At 29.5% G+C, this 21366-nt stretch overlaps 1 protein-coding gene across 2 annotated transcripts in view; it reads left to right on the top strand.

Moving 5' to 3' along the window:
* The window catches only part of LOC129960584 (neuroligin-4, X-linked-like), a 264029-nt gene that overhangs the window by 229840 nt on the left and 12823 nt on the right, over positions 1–21366 (top strand). The window contains exons 7-8 of one of the 2 annotated variants that reach the window (XM_056074076.1): positions 3154–3494; positions 14898–15130. In XM_056074076.1, coding sequence (XP_055930051.1) covers positions 3154–3494; positions 14898–15130 — 574 coding nt within the window. Of the gene's footprint in view, positions 1–3153; positions 3495–14897; positions 15174–21366 lie in introns of both variants that reach the window. The other variant, XM_056074078.1, reaches the window with a different exon arrangement.

Here is a 21366-nt window from a genome sequence, read left to right as displayed (position 1 = left end):
TTTATGGAGATAGAGAAACTATCTACTTTCGAATAATCTTTATCTGATATTTCAGGAAATATGTATATTTGGATAGATAATTTTGAAGCTGCCAGAATGAAGATTCGTTAACCGTATTCTCTAGGATTAATTGAACGACCGTCAATTTATCTTGAAGATAATTGGAGAAAGGCCGATCTAACTTATTTTAGTAATAAAGGACTAATTTGAAATTTCTGAGAGTCAGATAAGAGCTATACTCACAATTGCTATAGGCAAAATAGATGACAAAAAGAAGTTATATTTTTTTTTCAGGTAGTTTAAACGTCAAAGGAAAATGTTTAAACTACCTGCACAGAAACAGAACCTACCTGAAAACAAAAGTTTGAATAGTAGATTCAAAGTTCTCTTTGAAATGAAAATTTTACTTTCTACTAACAAACTGAATTATTAATTTGTACTAATTTCTAAATCTTAGATATTTTCTTCTCGTGTGTCATAATATTATGTCATTTTTTCTAAAGGTATATTTTCTAATTTTTTCCTATAAAATTGGAAATAAAATTATTATAAATTACTCTAAAGAGATTAAATTAATTATTTATTATCGTTTATATAATATTTTCTGTGAAATAGTAAATATTCTTTCTGAAAAAAAAAGCCATAAGGCAGCACTTTGAAGAAATTGGTAATAGACAGTAAAATGGCATTTTGAGGCAATGCACAAGAGTTTCTTATCATTTAAAATATATTTTTTGCAACTATCAGTTCGTTATTCTAATAAGAAGAAAATCCAAGTTCCCAATTATCTTAGCGACTGTGGAGTAATCGGAAACATACCGAAGTATTTGGAACAATCCTGTAAGTGAGATTGGTTAATTAATAATTATTTTGGAAATAAAAATATTGCTTAGTGGAAACTTGATTATCCACTCAAAAAGCTGTGAACCTTCATCTAATACTTTCATTTTAATTTGAAAAAAAAAGAAAAAAAAAAAAAGACAACAACTGTAGAATTCGCTTCCAGTCACCGCACTCGACCTTAATTAATTTTTATGGTAGCATAACTTTTATATCTATCGAAATGAAGCGTTGCTTGCACGTCAGAAGAAAGCAGTATTTTGGTGCCTCCCGGTAAGAAATATTATTTCCTAATTAACATGGTTTCTATAATTAAAATTCTTATAGAACTGTTCATATCCACGGCCATTTATCAGAAAAATGGGAATTTTTATGAATATATTAATAAGGAGGGAGGTAAAAGCATACATTGTAAAATAATTACTTCCAAATATGAGTTGTAGAGCGAATTCTGTTAAAAAAATTACTCATTTAGTTAACATTCACTAAACTAGCATGCAAGTGAGTCTTTAGAAATATCGGTCTACGAGTATATAGTCTTCTGACTGAAAACCAAAAATTTATCATTAGTTCATCTTGAATTGTTTATATGCAACTAAATATGAAAAAAAAATGAATGTTTGAAAGACTTCATAGCAACATTTAGTATTTGGCAATTTTCATTTGTATGAAGTATCAATATTTATTATTTTTTTTCATCTCAATGTGAATGTTGAGTTGTAAATTAAAAAACAGCATCGCTCTAATAATCATTTTTGAATGTCAAAATGCAAAGTAAACTTAAACAATAATATAAATAGGAAATGCAAAAATTCATCGACATACGAGGGTGGAATAAAAAGTTACTGGTCTGGCCTAGAGGTGGCGCTCCGGGAATTATTTTCACTAACGCACTTCAAAGTGCCCTCTTTGTTTAATAGTTCTTGAATATTTTAAAAGATTTGCGTTTGGTTGTTTTTATACTGTGCTGTTTCAAAATTTTCTTATTTTGTTTTTAGCCGAGTATGGAGAAAACTAAAGTGTGAGCTGTGATATATTTTTTTATAAAAGGCTTATCTCCAACCGATATTAAAATTTAGCTAGATACTATACTGGGAGAATCTGCTCCGTCATTTATAATTGTTAAAACATGGGTTGCAGACTTTAAGCGTAGTCGTACATGCACTCCAGATACGGAGCGTTGTCTAAGACAAAAATCAGCCACTGCAGATGAAATCGTTAGAAAAGTTCACAGAAATATTATGAAAGATTGCCGATTGAAATTGACAGAGGTTGCTGATTCTTTTGGTATATCCAAATACGAACACATCATATTTTAATCGATCTTTTGGGTACGAAAAAGTTGTGAGAAAGATGGATGCCGCGTTTCTTGACCTTGGATCAAAAACTTCAGCACATGACGATGTCGGAGATGTACAATTAAAACCCAACTCATTTTTTTCGGCGAAGACCAAACAGCAATCAAAACAGTGGACGAATCAGCACCAAAAAAAAGCAAAAAACTGCGCCATCTGCTGGAAAGATTATAGCAATAGTTTTTTGAGACGTTAAGGGAATTTTTTATTGGATTATTTAGAAAACGGCAGGACCATCAATGCTGAATATTATGCTAATCTTTTGGATAAATTGCATTCCAAAAATCAAAGAAAAAAGACCATGGTTAGACAAGAAGAAAGTCCCGTTTCATGAGGACAATGCTCCAGTCCAGAAGGCTGTCATTGTGATGGCAAAATTTCATGGACTGAAGTTTCAAATTCTTCCTCATGCATCCTATTCTCCTGCTATTGTCCCCTCGGGCTACAACCTCTTCCCCAACCTGAAAAAGTTTCTGGTTGGAAGAAAAATCTGTTCTGATACCGAAGTGATCACAGCGACGAATGCTTACTTTGACGCCTTGAAAAAAAACTCTTATAGAAAGGAGGTCCAAGCATTCCCGCACCACTAGAGCAAGTGTATATCTTTGTAAGAAGTCTATGTGGAAAATAAAGCAATCATTAAATAGAAGTTTTTTTAAAATTTCTTTGTTGGACCGGAAACTTTTCTACCCATCCTCGTATTAAGAGGGAAATTTAACAAATTGTACTAAATAAATTGATAATCTTAATTATTTTGCTATAAAATCAATAACAGCTAACAGTATTTCATTTGCCTTATTTGTATAATATTTATGTTTCTAAATTGTCAGCAATGAGGGAGGATATTTTATTCGGTGCAAGCTAAGGGAAAAAAAAACTGTACAAAATGGAGTTTTTGATACACAAGTATGATTTCTTCATATGATGCTTAATAATTTTGCAAGTCCATCTATTTTAGGAATGGCTCCCCGCCCTCCAACTTCGAAGCCTCGGCCCGTTCTACCATCTCCAACTGTGAGTTCCGAAGCGAAAATCGCTGTGACATCATCCCCTTCTGAAGCAAGCACTTTCTCATCTCCCGAAGTAACCTCCACCCCAAACATCCCAAATGTTTCCGGAAGTATGGCTTCTTCAGACTCAGTCGGAGTGCAGAAAGATGGTTACTTGACAGCTTTGCGAGTCACAATTATCGTGGGATGTTCTTTGCTCATTCTTAACCTCTGCATTTTCGCAGCGGTTTACTATCAAAGAAACGAAAACCGAGCAGAACCATCAGTCAGTGAAGACGAAAACTTCAAAGTAAGTAATTTACAAAATATAAACAAAATTGATTTATTGACTAGAAATACGATGTTTAAGCAATCTTAGAAATGTTTTTTTTTTTGCAAATGTTTTTTTGCTTTATTTAAATAACTATGGGATTTAGTTAATTCTAGAGACATTCATTTTGCATTAAATAAATATAACTGAAGAATATGAAATACAGTATTTGCTGTTTTTTGTATTTAGATTTCACTCATATTCGCTTAGATTTTGTATTTATCATATAATTTGTAGAATTCAAAGTAACTAGATGATTCTCCATAGCAATTTCAGGATAACTAGAATTTTATGCAGTAGTAAGAAGGGAGAGAAGGCTTAAAATAATTCTTGTCCTCTCAATGTATTTACTCAATTGTAATCAGAATAATCAGATGATTCTCAAAAGCAATTTCAGGATAAACGGAATTTTATGCAGCAGTAAGAAGGAAGAGAAGGTTTCAAATAATTCTTATCCTCTCAATGTATTGACTCAATGGTAATCAGAACAATCAGATGATTCTCAAAAGCAATTTGAGGATAAACCGAATTTCGTGCAATAGTAAGAAGATTTGAAATTATTTTCCCCTAGATATATTTTTTATGCATTTCTAATGAATTACATTTATATATTACGTTTATAATTATTATTAGAGATAAATAATTCATATTATTTCACTCGCAAATCAGACACGAAAACAGGGAAAGACATCGAATTAAACAGGCAAGAATTCATAAAATTTTAATAACTATGCACTAACACAGAAAGTTAAATCTCTGAATTTAATTAACATAGGTAGGTTCTGCTACTTTAAGCAAAATTTGAAACTTTGATTTAATTAAAGAATTAATAATTTAATTTCTTCAGTGGTAGAAACAACTTTCTATAAGGAGCAATTATTGTAAAGGAATAACATAAAAGTGTTTTTCTCTCATTGTTTCATTAAAAACTCATGATATTGAAACAATGGGTTAGTTTGATTTCAGTCTAATTAATTTTAATCTAAATTTCAAAACACAAAATGCTCCAAAGAGATAGGAATTTCAGTGCATTAGAAGAAACTAACTATGATAGCAAACAATTGTTACAAATTTTCTGACAAAATAAATTTGCATAGCTAAATTTCTGTATTCTTATATAAAAGTTGATTCGTGTCTTGCTTGATAAAATCTTATTTACTCATAACTATTGTGAATTACTTATGTATAAATAGTTTTAGAATTTGTCTTCAACAAAGCGATGCAACGAGTTCTTTTAATATTTTGCTTATGTTCAGTGATTCTTAAAGTTTTAGATTCAGTTCCCTAAACAATAAGTGTCATGAAGATGGAATAACTTTATTTTCATCGACTATCTTAAATTAATTCTAGCAATAATAAGCATGAATAGTGTTAAGAATTAGTATAAGTCAATAAAAGATTATATTTTACTTTCTGTAAAATATCATTTCATAATAAATAATTTTAAACTGAAGAGAAAACTTCATTCCTTTTCAAAAACAATTACAATTTTTTTTATACCTTTTCTGAAAACAACAAGTTGTTCATACATCGCTTCAGTGAAAATAAAAGATAATGTATTTACATGTTTATTTTGATGAATTGCTTGTCAAGATTTTTCACGTCATAGTCAATTACTTTCTCAATGAGTTCTAAACGTTTAGAGTCATCAATTAAATAGGTGTGAGGCTACATTATCAGTTTGAATGAAAGAGATCAATTGATTGCCATATGTTCAAAAATGTTTTGCTGTTTTAATAAGAAATGGATTGATTCATTCTCAGTTAGTCTTGCATTAAATTAGACTTTACTGCAATGTGATTCTTTTCCTGCAGTCTTTTCTAATATTATTCGGAAACTTCTAAACATATAATTGAAACAAATAATGAATTTATTAAAAAGAAGAATATTTAAAATGCTGTTGTTGGATGATATTAATATTTTTTGAAGAATATAAATTTAAAAGGAATAATCTCATATTGATTTTGTTATCTCAATAGAATTGGATACTGTAGTAAGGCCATCTTTCCTTTAATAGAAAAATTAAGAGGATTTCAAAATAAATAATGAATTCCATTGCAAAAAATTGTACAAAATAAACACAAAAAATATTTTACCGCTGTGTGTATAATTATTGGAGGGTTTTTTTTTTTTGGATTATAATTTCTTAAATCTATTTATTCTTGTATTTCATTTCCATTCTTGTAATCATTTATTAATTTAGCAAATCTAAATATTTTAGAATAAAGTTGTTCTTGTGGTATTTTCTTTTCTTTTTTCACTACTACATTAGTTTATATTTAATTGCTTATGTTTGTACATAAATACATTTTTAATGCTTACAGTTGGATTAGTGTTAACACTGATGGTAACTGAAAAGTACTATCTTTTCAGTTACTATCAGTGTAACTATCATTACTATCATAGTAATGATTTTAATTATATATACATATGATTAAAAGCATCCGGTCACATTCGGATTTACATTTTTTATGAATTGCTCCAGAAAGACCCGGATTGTGCTGTACTGGATGTCTGTACTGGATTGGACTTAAACTTCGAGCATGCAAAAAAGTATGCTTAAACTCACATTTAACAGTGAAGATTCGGTCCCGAGGACAATTAGAGGACTAAACAGAAATCCATGAAGAAGAAATGATTTGCCCTAATCCTACCTCATAGATAGCTGATAATGATTTACAACTTTCATTTATAATTTTGTTATACGTACTGATATGGGTTTTTCACAAAAATAGCACATATATTTTGAAGGATATAGGAAAGATTTTTAAAAATAACTCGAAATGAAACTTATAGAATACGTGAAAGTATGCCAGGAAAGTATTATACAGGGTTATTGATAAAAAATGCCAATATATGATTGACCCCTTGGCCAGCATACTATTCAGTGAAAAGAAGACAAATTTGAACGCAGGTTTTATACTGTATGCATTCGAGAATTATGTGAAAAACAGTAGTCCAGCTCAAAAAGATGTGGGTATAATAACAGTTTTGGAAAGTCAGCCTCTATTTTTCTTTTTTATAAAAACGTAATTCTCACAAAAAAAAAAAAAAAAAAAAACTTAAGATGGAGATGAAAAGGTATTTTTAACACAAAAAGTTTTAAAGATAGGAAAAGAGGGGAAAAAAGATAATTAGATTATTAATAAAAAGATAATTAAATATTTAAGAAATTACGTCGCATATATTTAAACCTTCGTTTATTTTTATTTTTATCAAAGTACATAAATTCCTGGTTCTTTGATGGCTTTTATTGATAAAATAATGGTAGACATTTTGATTCACAGTTTTTAAATTAATACATTTTTCCCAATCCTTTGTAAAACTTGAAACTAATCAAAATGTAACAAATAAAAAAACCTCTACTACATCATTTTTAACTATAAAGAAAAAAATTAATGTCAAGAATTTTATTTACCTTCACTTGTAGAAAAGAAAAAAAAAGTTCATTAGACCTCTTATTTCTTAAAAGATTTTAAAATTCAACGTAAAACATATTTCCTCCTTTTATTTATTTATATAAATATCTGTTTGTTTTCTCTGAAAATGAATTGAAGCTAATTCTTGATTCTTATCCAAATAATGATGAAATATTATTAGTCGTACGTGATGAATAAATAAGAGTATTTCTTTTATTAGAAACTATTTCTATATAAATAAATGATCTCACTTGAAAAAGTATATCTCAGAAAATAAAAAACAACTTTTGCAAAAGTATTATCAATCCATTGTGTCTGGTTTACTGTGTGTATTTATGAATGGAAAACGACTCATCTCTGCCTCTCTTTATAATACTCACTAAGAAAAGTGCCCATTCGACAGTTAGAAAATCGATGTTAGGAAAATAAAAAAAGATTATTTCGTGTAGATCTTCGTTTCCTCTGCTTCGAAGGATGAATTCGATCCGGAAAGATTTCTCTTTTTCACATTAACTATTTTCAAATCGAAAGGAAATCTTTTTGTTGAATGAAGTGGGCTCTACCTGTAGAGAGAATGATTTCATGAAATTCTTCAAAGGTTAAGCCTTCCTAATTTTCCTTCAGGACTGAGGTTTGAAATTAAACATCTCATTGGAGGCAAACTAATTTTAGTAAAATTGCAATATGCCATATAAATTAATTTTTCATTGCTTCCGACATATTAATTAATAATTAGTTTTTATTTTTCAACATATGATCACTCCATAATCTTTATTTTAAAGAAAGTATTTGCGGAGGAATACGTTGGAAATTAATATCACAGAAAACTAATTTTTGTGTTTGAATATTGAATTAAATCATTTTCATAATATCACCTGATATGATAAAAAAAAATAAGATTTGAGTTTTCTTGAAAGTGTAAAGGAATTTATACTTAAATTATTTATTAATATTTTGTACGATTTGTTTTTAAGGAATAGACTCAGGTATTTAAAATACTTAGTTCTCAGATACTTAAAATATATATCCTGAGGTGTCGTATATGTAATTCTCAGGTATTTGACATACACAATAAGTAATTTAATAAAATATCATATAATTTTTTTTTAATTTGTGTAGTAGAAGCGTAACTTCAAAAATTTCAACTTATAAAAGGGCTCCGTAAATTATCATAAATGTTTGTAGCTTTCATTTTAAAATTCCAATTTTATTTATTCTCGAATTTTAATTTCTGTACATAAAATGTTAGAATTTTTTTAATAACTCAATAGCTTATGAGAAACTGAAACAAATACAATCCTTCATTTATTATTTTTCATCCGCTTAATTTCGTCTGAAATGCATTTTTATACAAACAATTTTTATACAACTTTTGTCATTGTCATACTTGGAAATGTGTTTGCTTAGGAGTTCTCTTCTCTTCTGCATATTTGATGTATTCATTGAATGGAAGATCTCTGAAAATAGTTCTCTTATCTGGAATGTAGCTTCTCCGAAAATTCTCTCAACGCATCAAGAGGGTCTTGGCTTCAATTTTTTTTCAATGAATTTTCTAAAGTAGACGGATGACACAGATATCGGTTGCAGCTAAGGAAATATATAAAAATCAGCTGTAACATCAAAATCACTACAGTAACACAGAATAGAGAAAAAGAATGAACAATCTTGCCAAGTCAAAAGTCCTGCTTTTCCTTGCGCGAATTGATAACTGAAAGAATGTCATCTCTAATGATTCCCAGACCAGCTACTTCTGTTGACTTTCCTTCTTCTGTCTTATATAGGTCACTCTCTTGTGGATTCTCAATCAGATAAGAGATTCTATCGATTCGGGCCATGCCTTTTCTACCAGTTGGTAGATTAAATACACATCTTAAAAAATCAGAGTTAAAATGTTTAACAACAATATGGAGTCCCTCAGAACAGAATTTTGGCTTCTCAAATAAAATTCTAATTCTGCGCCCTACTGGACCCTACAAACTTTCGAACAGATGAAGACAATCTTTACAAACATATATATTATTTTCAAGAGAGAAATAATTGCCTGTCATGCATGCGAATAAAATTTACTTGAATAAAATTGTTTCCTTTTACTTGGAAATTTTGAGAAAAACTAACAGAGTTCTTAGAATATAATACTGAATCACGTCTCATGCCATAAATGCAGAAAACATTCTTCCTTTCAATAAAAATAATTGTCACTCTCATTCGTATAATTCTAGCATTATGCAGTACGAAGTTTTTTACAATTTTCTCAAACTTTTATGTTCCTCCAGATTTCAAAATATTGACTTTCTCGTTTTATTTTCATCCTCAATAAGTAATTTCTTCTTTCAGTAGAATTTTTTCTATTAGTACACAAGCATTTTTACGTTTAAGTTAAGTGAAATATTTCAAATGAATTTTATTCATTTGAAAGATTATTTTTAAGCATACTTCTCGTTTCCTTTCACATTTATTTTGAGTATGGCCCTATAAATGATTAATTCTGCTCATTTCATTAATGATTCTTTTCATTTCTTTTTTCGGGACTGCATCGTAAAACTATTCAAAATACATCCTAGAGAAAGAAACGATTCATTGACTATTAACAACTTCATTTTTTTATCTAGGACTTACTCCACGGAAGGAGCGAACATCTCTTCCTGGACGGTGAAAAGCATAATTTTACTTATAGTGACAAATATATTTTGAAAATATCATATTATCAAACAAACTAGGGTGTTGATATTTTTCATAATCTCAAGTGTGCTTTGAATTTGTTCAAGAATTTAATTGACAAACTTGGTTAGCTAAGGCCTTCACGGTGAATCCTACACCAGACAGGCCTTTATAAAAAATACAAAAATTTGAACATGCACTGTAATTTTCATTTCTAATTCCACCAAATGTAAATGGATGTTTTTTTCTGCTATACAGGGTAAACCCTGCATATAAAGTTCCATATTTGATATATATACGGGGTTAGCATAAATAAATAATCAGGTTTTTAAATTTTATATTTTCAAAACTATTACACATAACAGAAATAGTGAATCATGAAACCCGAAAGAAAAATGTCCCAATTTTTTTTTAGCATCGTTCAATGGGCTGCAATTTTCTAGAAACGTTGGAAATATAATTATTTCAACAAATACGAGAGCGTTGAACAAAACTTACCTTTAAACAAGAAGGGGTCCCATTTCATTGGAGCTTGGTTTTGTTAAATCAACATCCCGCTTTTTTAAAGTAATATTAGGGCTATTTTGGGACGAACCTCGTAGTTTTGAAAAGCGGTCAGATGACGAGGACAACACCTGAGCTGGCAGCCCCTTTTCCGAGCTTCCACGCCATACCATTGAGAGAACGGCGGATTTAACGTGCAGCAGGCCCGTTTACACGACAATCGTTCGGTGGAATTGGGTCTCGAACCTGAAACCCTTCGGTACCGAATCCGAGACCTTATTACCAGGCCAACTCGGCCTCTCATTGGAGTTTGGATATTAGTAGCCTACTTAATCATGCCAAAGACCTTGTTTAAATATCCCCATTGCCCAAAACAGTCAATAAGCTTAAAGGAAAAATAATTGCTAAATTAGGCCTCATTGACTGTGTATGTAACAGTACTTCAAAATGTGAGGAACAAACTCGACTGCAGTTTCGATGTTTGTCGTGTTACTAAAAGTTCACAAATGCAACAAACTTCAGCAACTGATAAAAAACTGGATAGTTTTTTCTTTGTTTTCATATATAATTGATTATTATATGTGTAAGAGATCGAAAATATAAATGTTTAATATCGGTCATTCATTTATTCTAACCCTGCACTTTAATTATTAGCAGTGAGAATCTTGGCTCGAATTTTTCCAAATTTTAATTAGCTTTGTAATTATTTAAAAACTAAGTGAAAATTGTTATTATTGTTGGAAATGGTTTTCTTATATATAATTTTAAAAACGCTTTTTGTGTCACCGAAAATTCAGAAAATTGAATTTCCGATAGCACCAGTTGTTTGATTGTCAAAAAGAATTTTTTTAAATTTCAAAAATATTTTAAAATAAAATATAAGTTGTAACCATTCTTTTCATTGCTATAATGGAATTCGCAACACTTTTACTATTTCATCAAGATTTTAATCATTGATCTTTTTCTTTGCTAAAGTTAAAAAAAGATTTGTCTGAGTTGCTTTTTCTTAGCATTTAAATTTTAAAATGCGGATGTTTGTTTTCCTTTTAGGTTCAAAGTATACATATGTGATAAATAACATTGTGTGCATATGTGATGTACATTTTTAACATCGATCTTAACATTCTTTTATAAAATTAAAAAATTATAACAATGATTCAGAAGGGAAAAAATCAGTCTTTAATATTTTTAGTTTGCAACTCATCTATTAAGCTAAGACGTTATTTTGTATTGTTTCACTAATTTGCAATATTATTAATTTTAATAAAAATTAGAATTTTTGTATTCTTCTGAAAAGTAGAATTCTATACACTCTATACCAGCGATTCTCAACCTGTGGGGCGCGCCCCCCTAGGGGGGCGTGAGCACTTTAGAGGGGGGGGGCGAGAATATCCAAGTGAAAATATTATTTTAAAAAATTGATTAACTAACTAAAAGGAAAGCACACATACACATAGAAAACAAAATACATTTCGACATATTTAATAACTTATTAAAGTAAAACAACTTACTAAATCAAAACTTACTAAATTAAAAACAAATTTAATAATTATTAGTGACTTTCTTGGGCCTGTCTTGCAAAGAATAATTTTTCGAAGGAAGGCTTAAAATTATAAATAGCCACTCTCAGTTCTGTTTCTATATTTTGTCTTCAAAGAAGCCACTGCAGAAAATCTAATTTCACAAAAGTTGGATGTTGAAAATGGTACTAGAATGTGAAATGGCCTTGTTATTAGTGCAGAAAAATCATCCTTACTCCTGGTCAAAATTCAAATAGCGATTTATTACTAAATTGTCTTTTAGTTTCGCCACTTATCGTGAAGTATATGAATTTTTCTTGCTCATCAATTGAGAGTCCTTCGGGAGTTTTAAGAAATGGATCCCTAACCCACTCGTAACTTGCTATCAGTTTGTCGTAAGCAAGAAAATACTTTTTAAAATTCTTTACCAACATGACTAAAAGATTTTGAATGGTTACAAAACAACTTTTACATGTTCTTCTTCAGCCTTGTGAGTTTTAGTACAATCATCCGCATTTACAAACATTGCTAGGTTTGTTGCTTTAAATTTCTGGTCCACAATTCCAATTTTCTACAAAAAGCATTAACTTTATCACTCGTTTCCAACATAATGTGCATTTGTTCCTTGGAGTTGAAGATTCAAGTTATTTAATTTCCCGAATATGTCCACCAAGTACCTCAATTTCAGCACAAATAAACCGTCGCGAAAGTTCTCGGTCTCCGGTCTGTTTTCTTCTGCTAGGAAATTGGCGATTTCTTCTCTTTATTCATAAACACGTTGCAAAAATTTCGCACGTGATGACCATCTTGCATCGCAATAAAATAGTAATTTTGAATGTACTGAAACCCATGTCTTTACAAAGTGAGGAAAAGATTCTCGATTTCAGGGGTCTCATTTTTATATAATTTACTACTGTTACAACCGTAGTTAACACAATATTCAGACCAGGACTCATTGCTTTCGAAGCCAAAGCTTCTCTGTGTCACGCAACTTCGAGAAAAGCTGACTCTGTACATCTTCGGCTATATCACCAATTCGACGAGCAACAGTATCATTTGAAAGAGGTATGGACTGCAATTGTTTTGAAAAATTATCTCCAAACATAGTTTCTACAATATCAATTGTTGCTGGCAAAATAAGCTCTTCACCAATAGTGTGAGGTTTTTTACATCTGGCTATTTTATATGAACTTTGTAAGATGCAATTAAAGCTTTTTTATTCACAGACAAAGTTTCTATAAAAATGATTTTTGCTTTTTATATGATTTTAATTTTAATTCGAAAAATTCTCTGGGTTTGTTGACATACTCACTATGAAGCGTTTCCAAATGTCGTTTAAGTTTATTAAGTTTCATGCTGTCTGCGGTCAACATTTTTGAGCAAATGATACACAGGGGCCTTTCTTCTTCATTTACTTCAGAACTGGTAAATCCAAAATTTAAGTATTCTTGAGAATATTTTCTTGATTTTATTTTCGGAACCACGCTCGTCTGTGTACTTGTTGATGCTTGACTATCGTCTAATGCTTGCTTACTTCAGCTTAAAAATTTATCCATGAGTCTGCATAAATCTACTGCCGTGAATATTTAATATGGTGAATTGCAATTAACACGAAAACGTATATAACATACACATTCACTATAGATTCGATAGCGATAAAAGGATCGACTCGAATGAGACTGGCTGGAATTGAAACTTGCGTTATAGAACATTTTCCTTCTTCCTATGAGAAAACATTAGCTCTGCGCGTGCTCGAGGCGGCATAGGTCGTGTGGATTCCCTTCCACAAACATTGCTTTTTTTTCACTTTTGTTTAGTCATGCTTCTGTTTTATTATTATTATTATTATTCTAAAAAATTTATTTCCAGTTTCTAAATTTAGCTCACCCCGTCTAGGTTAACTTTCATTGACGAATTTTTTTTTTACTTTCATATTCTTTTAACGTTATCTCCCTGTTTGGCTTTAATTTCAAATATAATATTTAAATTTTTCCCGCTTTCCTTCTCTTCATCTGTTTACAGCCGGCTTGTCCAAAATGCAAGATGTGGTTTGTCGCCAACGTTGGCTCGCTTTTACTCTTGTTTTGGCAGTTAGTTAAAAATAATTTAAAAGAATCCAAAATACTCAATATACATTATTGCTGTATACATTTTATTGTAAGCGGGGGGCACGATGAAAATTATATTTGAAAACTGGGCCGCAAATACTGAAAGGTTGAGAAACGCTGCTCTATACAATTATATATGGCACGATAACATACATGGTTACTTTTTAACATAAATGAAATATGTGGCTGAAATAGTACTATGAAAAAACTTTCTTATATACTCATACATTTGCATTCATAGTTTTCTTCTAATTAAGCACAATATGCGCCAATATATACAGTACTGAAATCCTCGCATCTCGAACACGTAGTTGCGTTTGTCGACCAGGCATAGCTCTAGCTATACGTGTTCGCAGTAGTGAAATGGAAGTTGTGTTGTGGAATTGTTGTTGTAAATGGAGTTCTTGACGTAAGAAAAAGCATTTATAGATGAGCATTATTTCAGCTCATATGGAAGCGATCGTGATGGTGGACCGAGTTTGAAGAAAGAGGCAGAACAATTCCAAGTTTAATAACAGGAACAAGTTTAATAAGAAGGCAGCAAGTAACACAGCTATGCTGCTTATTGTTTAGAAATTTCGTAGTTCTGGTTGTGTACTGTGCCAACGAAAGGGGGATGTTAACGAAGAGTGTGTTCAACTGTGAAGATCCACCAAGAACAGTGCGTAGGAAAATCGTCTCTTTTTGCAGAAGTCTGCAGCAACCTTTGTTTGAGGATATGTTTGAGAATCTGCGTGAACGATAAGAACTCTGTCTACAGAGAGGCGGTGCACACTTTGAACACTTGCATTACTTATACCGTGGTAAATCAACACGCATAATGTGCATGTATGCATGTAAATTTCTTTGGAGGAAAAATAGAATCACAGATGATAATAATGTAATTTTGTTCATCTTTTCATTTCAGTACTGTATATTTTGGCGCATATTGTATGTATGATCAGAGACATGCATTTATCTCATCTTATTCCAAAAAAATAATTAATAATTTCGATTAGTTAACACTTGTAGGTAGAATTTGTCTAGCAAATTTACCTTTCCTCCGTAAAAAAGCTTTCATTTCTTCAGAGGGTTCTATTTTCACATCAGATTAAACTGGAATTTGATTTTTAAATATTTCTTATGTTTTTTACTTGTTGGATGAATAATAATGTACACAAATTATTATTTCAGAATCTGCAATGCTCTGAATCTGACCCCCCAACTATCAAGGCAACAATACGAGCTCCGCCTCCTTCTCCCGACTTACAGCGAGCTTCGGAGCTCCCGCAATTTATCCCACCACCACCTATTTTCGTTCCCTCACAATCACCACCGATGTCCCCAGGATCGACTCCAACTTTCATTCCTCTGCAAGAGACAGGCACTGGCATCAAAAGCTCCCTCACGCAAGAAGGACAACATGCGTGAGTCACGCTCACTTTCTAATAACATCTTGGACTTTTTTGCGTGAGTCACGCTCATTTTCTTATGACATCTTGGACATTTTTGCAGTGTCCAGATGAATTTTCGAAAGCAAAAAAATGCAGTGTAAAATTCTTGTCTTGTATCCAGTGTTTATAAAAATTGTTTTTATTTTCTAAATATTTCTGTAATTGAAAGTTTGCAAAATGTGTACATATGATGAAACACTAATTATATGCTGGGGGAATATATTTTTCAAATTTTCAGGATGAAAATCTCAATCTTAATTCACAGCGTTTTAAATTCTCAACTTTAATTATAATCAACCTAGAAATTTATACACACAAATTTATACCTACTGTACTGGAAATTTATACACAAAAAGAGTTTAATTTTATCAATATTAATAAAGGGAAAAAGCGAAAGAATCTCGTAGCCGTTTCTTAATTTCTGGATATGAGTTAAATTATATTTTAGAAAGGGAGTTTGAATTTTAACCAGTATATTCTGGAATTAAAATACGTTCAAGAAGTAATACTTACTCGTTAATTATTTTTGATTATAATAATTGATTGTTTTTTAAATAATAAATGTTTAAACACCTGCATTTACTATATTTGAAATTCGATTTAAATGAAAAGATTAATGTTTCTGTATAAAGTACAGGAGTTTCAAAAACCAGTTGGGAGGCTGATTTAATATTTCTATTTTGAAGATAAAAAAATTCATTGCTCAAAACTTGCTGAAATCAACATTTGATTTAAAAATTGATTATTTTTAAAATAATAAGTATTTAAATATCTGCATTTACTATATTTGAAATTCGATTTAAATAAAAAGATTAATATTGTTGTACAAAGTACAGGAGTTTCAAAAACTAGTTGGGAGGCTGATTTAATATTTCTACTATGTAGATAAAAATATTCATAGCTCAAAACTTGCTGGAACTTTTAATGATTTTGATTTAAAAATTGATTATTTTTAAAATAAAAAGTATTTAAATATTTGCATTTATTAAATTTGAAATTCGATTTAAATAAAAAGATTAATATTGCAGTACAAAGTACAGGAGTTTCAAAAACCAGTTGGGAGGCTGATTTAATATTTCTACTTTGCAGATAAAAATTTTATGGCTCAAAACTTGCTGGACTCAACTTTTGATTTAAAAATTTTTTTTCTTTAAATAATAAGCATTTAAATACCTGCATTTACTATATTTGAAATTCGATTTAAATAAAAATATTAATATTTCTGTACAAAATACAGGAATTTTAAAAACCAATTGGGAGGCTGATTTAATATTTCTACTTTGCAGAAAAAAAGACTCCACAACTCATAATAAACAAAGCTGGTGTATAAGAATCAAACATTTTACTTTCGTTCATAAATTTATTGTAATAATTTTTCTCGAAAGGTTTTGGTAGCATGTTAATTCCTGAACTTGATTTCATGTCTGTATACATTACCTTCGGATTATGGACTTCAAGATTTCATTGCCAATTTGGAGTTATTGATATCGAAGGACTTGGAAACCATATCAGTCATTTCTGCATCACTACTTCTACAAAACTCAAGAAAAACGTCGGACGGGATTCAGAAAAATGATTAAAAAAACCACATATGGAATCTATGATATGGCTAAGAAACGTCTACTTTGTCTTTTGTTGTCTTACTATGTATGTCATATAAAAGGAAAATGAAAAATTCACATAACAAAGAGAAAGACTTTCCACAAAATATAAACTACAAAAATATAAAAAAGAAGGAAAACATTCATTACATTACTTTGGAATTAAAACGGCATTACACCATATTAGAAATGTAAAGCGAAACAAAAGAACAGAAGTAAAAAGAAAACATATAGCTACGTGTGTGAAATATTTAAATACAATAAAATTATTAATCAATGTCTGAAATACAAAAACGAAGATTTCGAAGAAATCATAAATCATTTATTTAAATGGCAAGAAGTTGTAAGAAGTAAGAAGTACAACATAATGCAGAATCATTGCATAGTACAGGGAACCCTAAATTATTACAATTGAAAACAAAATAAATAGGTTACCCTTTACAATTCAATTACTTACTCTCTCATCTTCACAAAACTGACTTAGAAAAGGACTGACTCGAGCAAACGCATTAATCTAAACCGATAAAATTATTTGCTAAATTAGTAACACAGTTAATTATTCACAATATTTGGTATTGCGCCTAAAAGTTTGTTTTCACCAAATTTCTTAACATAAAATAAATTTGAATTTCAATAATATTAAATGCCATTACAATCTGAAACGAGCTTCATATAGCTTTCAACGACAATTATAATATATATATATATATATATATATATATATATATATATATATATATATATATATATATATATATATATATAATAACTTATTTTAACCTTTCGACAATTATATATTTCCCAAGCTTCGCTTTTAACTCACTAATGTATAATAAAATTCCAACAGAAAATATTGATATAAATATATAATTAAAAATATAAAAATGTATATTAAAAATATATATAAATAAATATTGAAGTTAATATCTAAATAAATACATAATTAATTTTTTACAAATATTTGAATATGGCTTTGAAAAAATATGTGATAAGTAGAGCTGTTAAAATTTTACATGACATTTTAACTGAATTAATAATATGACGAATTTCAAAGAAATGTGTTCATACATAAAATACTTTAGAAGTAATTACTAAAAACTATAAGAATCTTTCAGTCAGCCTTTAACATCCACTATTTGATGAATGTATGTTTAAGCTTGTTTACTATGTTATTATGTTTGCATTGTTATTATTGATATATTTATGGTGAAACACGATATTAACCGTTATAAAATGGCGAATTAATAAATATTATTATTTTTAGATCAGATGATTTTAACAAAAAATTGAATAATTTTTCAAAATATTGATTTTTTTTTATTCTGAGTATATAGAATTTTTAAGATTTAATTGTACAGAATTAATTATTAGAAAAGATATTAATCTTATGTGCAATTATTGTGTTTAGTGTGAAAAATTGATATAAAACTTTTTTTCAGAATGCACTTTTATCAAAGTATCAATATCGTAAAATATTTTTTATAAAAAATATGGAGTTCAAAATAAAAAGCACGAGGTGTATCTAAAAATGCTCTGTGTGAATTAAAATTGAAATCATATTTATAATGTATTTTAATTTCTATATGATAGATTTCCAGGAATTTTTTGCTTCCTATAGTATTCATTATGAATTAATATCCTTCTCCTATTTTGTGTTTAATACTAAAAATTGATATATATATATTTTTTTCAGAATATACTTATATCAGAGTATCAATATCGTAAAATAAATTTTCATTAAAAAATATGGAGTTGAAAATAAAAAGCACGAAGTGCATTTAAAAATGCTCTGTATGAATTAAAATTGTAATCATATTTATAATGTATTCTAATTTCTACATGATAGATTTCCAGGAATTTTTTGCTTCCTACAGTATTTATTCATTATGAATTAATGTCCTTCTTTTATTTTGTGTTTAATACGAAAAACTGATATAAAAACGTTTTTTTCAGAATACGGTTTTATCAGAGTATCAATATCGTAAAATAATTTTTCATTAAAAAATATGGAGTTGAAAATAAAAAGCAAGAGGTGCATTTAAAAATGCTCTGTGTGAATTAAAATTGTAATCATATTTATAATGTATTTTAATTTCTATATGATAGATGTCCAGAAGATTTTTGCTTCCTATAGTATTCATTAAGAGTTAATATCCTTCTCCTATTGTTGTTGGGTTTCTCGGTTTTACGATTTTTATTTGGATGCCCAGGTTTTTGAAGCAAGAAACATTTTTCTCTTTTTGACATACTAATAAAAATGTTTTGTTAAAGGGTTTTTGCTTTTTTTATTTTTAAATTTTTAAGTCTTTAATGCAATTACTAAATAATAATCACCAAAGATGGTGTTATTTTTCTTTTTCATGTAACCTGACAAAAGAAATCAGTCTTTCGTTGCTTTAAATTACGAATACTATATTTATGAATGGTGCTGCGATTTTTTTAGCAGATTACTCTATTACATCGAGTGGATTTCTCCAAGTTTACATTCAAAGTCTTACCAGTTATAATAAGGAAGTGTAATCGGGTACACGGGGCATCTGAGTAACCTCTTAATTTTTTTTAAAAAAAATATGGATCAAAGAAATTTTCAAACCACTTTGGGCAACAAATATATTGGACATGTCCTCCAAAACTACGATCATCAGTCGCTCTAAAGCAATTGGAAAGATGGGCTATTTTTGATAGAAAAATTTTTGCTGCGTATAGTTTGAGATTAAAGTTAATTTAGTTAGTGAAATTTTATAATATTAATTAAAATATCTAAATCACTTTAAAGGTTGCACTAAGTAATTTTAACATCCTTTCGATTTAAAATTTTTTGTTAAGTATAGAATATTTATAAAGGGGTGTCTAGATGTCTCATTTCAAAAACTGATTTGGGGCAACTGTGGACTAGATCTTGAGGAACTTTTTACACAATACTCAGTAGCTTCTGTATTTCTATCTTGTATTTCACAATACATTCAAAATATCGTTGCTGAGCTAATAACATTTACAGCAGTGGTGTAGTTTTAGGATGGTCTAACAGGTCAAATGAGTTCAGTTCACAATCTTAATGGGTCCTGACTCAAAGCATTACAATTATAAAGGCACATATTCATCGTTATAATCCTACCGTCAGAAATTTTAAATGGTTTTACGCTAGCCATTTTCTGAGAAACCATACTGTCCAATTACCCCACTTATCTAAGGATTATTTAGAAAGAAAAGGGAGACTGAAAATGAGATTGAAAAAGAGTTGGGGACCCCAAGTGTGACACTGAAAACATTTTCAATGGTATGAAACAAATATATATTGGTTTTAAGTAAGCACCAGAATACCCCGTAAAGTTACTGAAATTGTGAACGATTAAGCAAAAGTTAGTCGTTTTTTTTGTTTTTTTTTGTTTTTTTTTTGGTAAGACATATTGAAAGTAGATTATCCCATCTCCTAAACAATAAAATACTGATCGAATGCATAGAGTTCCTTTATTATTTTATAATAAGGTTTATTAATTTCAATTTTATTTCATTTAATATGAATTGATTATTCAGGGATGCCTATTTGTTCCATTTTAAAAACTGATTTTGGTAACTAGGAAGATGGATACTTGAAAATATAGTTACGTCTTAATTTCTTATCACTAGTTTTCAAGTAATACTGTTGGAGTAACGAAATCTATGAAAATGACATAGTTATTTAGTGGCAAAACTCGAAAATGGCTTGGGTCAACTGTCTTATGAGTGAAAACCAAACTGACTGTTGATCTGCTAACATTGCTTTTCTACGCTCATTTTAAAATGTGTTTAAAACCTGCATTTTTTAAATTTAATGCATAAATTATATATTGCCGTAAAAAAGAATTTTTTGCACTAGTACTTTGGAAAAAAAAAACTTTTGAAACTCCGTCAAGAATTCACCGAATTATGGACAGTTATAAAAAACGGCAAAAACTTCCACAGACTACCATAAGAACAATCTCCACCAAGCGTAGTGAAGTAAAAGTGTTATAACTTTTATTAAAAATCTGTTTCAACTTTAAATCCACACTGTAACAGAATGCTATTAACTGTAAGTTCGTTCCATATCAAAATTATTTATAAATATTGCCATTTAATACCTTTTATAAACATGTTTAATAATTAACACTACTGGTATAAATTGCAAAAAGTCGTTCTATACTCGTTATCTTCCAACACAGCGCCAAGTATCAAAATTCCGTTGACTTATAATAAATTCTGACAGTATTTGAATGAATTTTGGTGACAAACTGGACTCGGTATGATTTTTGGCGATATATTAACTATATGAATACAAATATCTAAGCTATAGGACTATTAGGACAAAAGTTAAATTTAATGTTATAACATTACCATGCATAATGAAATAAATAATATTAAACTAAATCTACCTGACGAAGATTTTGGTAATCACAATTGACAGACCAGTATGCTGTTATAGACAGGGATATAGTATTTTCACTGGCGACAAAATTGGCGATTTTTAAGCTACATTTTCTAAATCCAAAACTCAAATTAGCCTTCCCTCAATAAATAAACAAATTTACTATACTTTATCATTATAATGCTATAATATAGGGAAATCTATATTGCCTTTTAACTATAACC

The sequence above is a fragment of the Argiope bruennichi genome, chromosome X2 (assembly GCF_947563725.1).
Source record: "Argiope bruennichi chromosome X2, qqArgBrue1.1, whole genome shotgun sequence".
In the NCBI taxonomy this organism is placed as follows: domain Eukaryota; kingdom Metazoa; phylum Arthropoda; class Arachnida; order Araneae; family Araneidae; genus Argiope; species Argiope bruennichi.
This window is presented reverse-complemented; position numbering and strand designations above follow the sequence as displayed.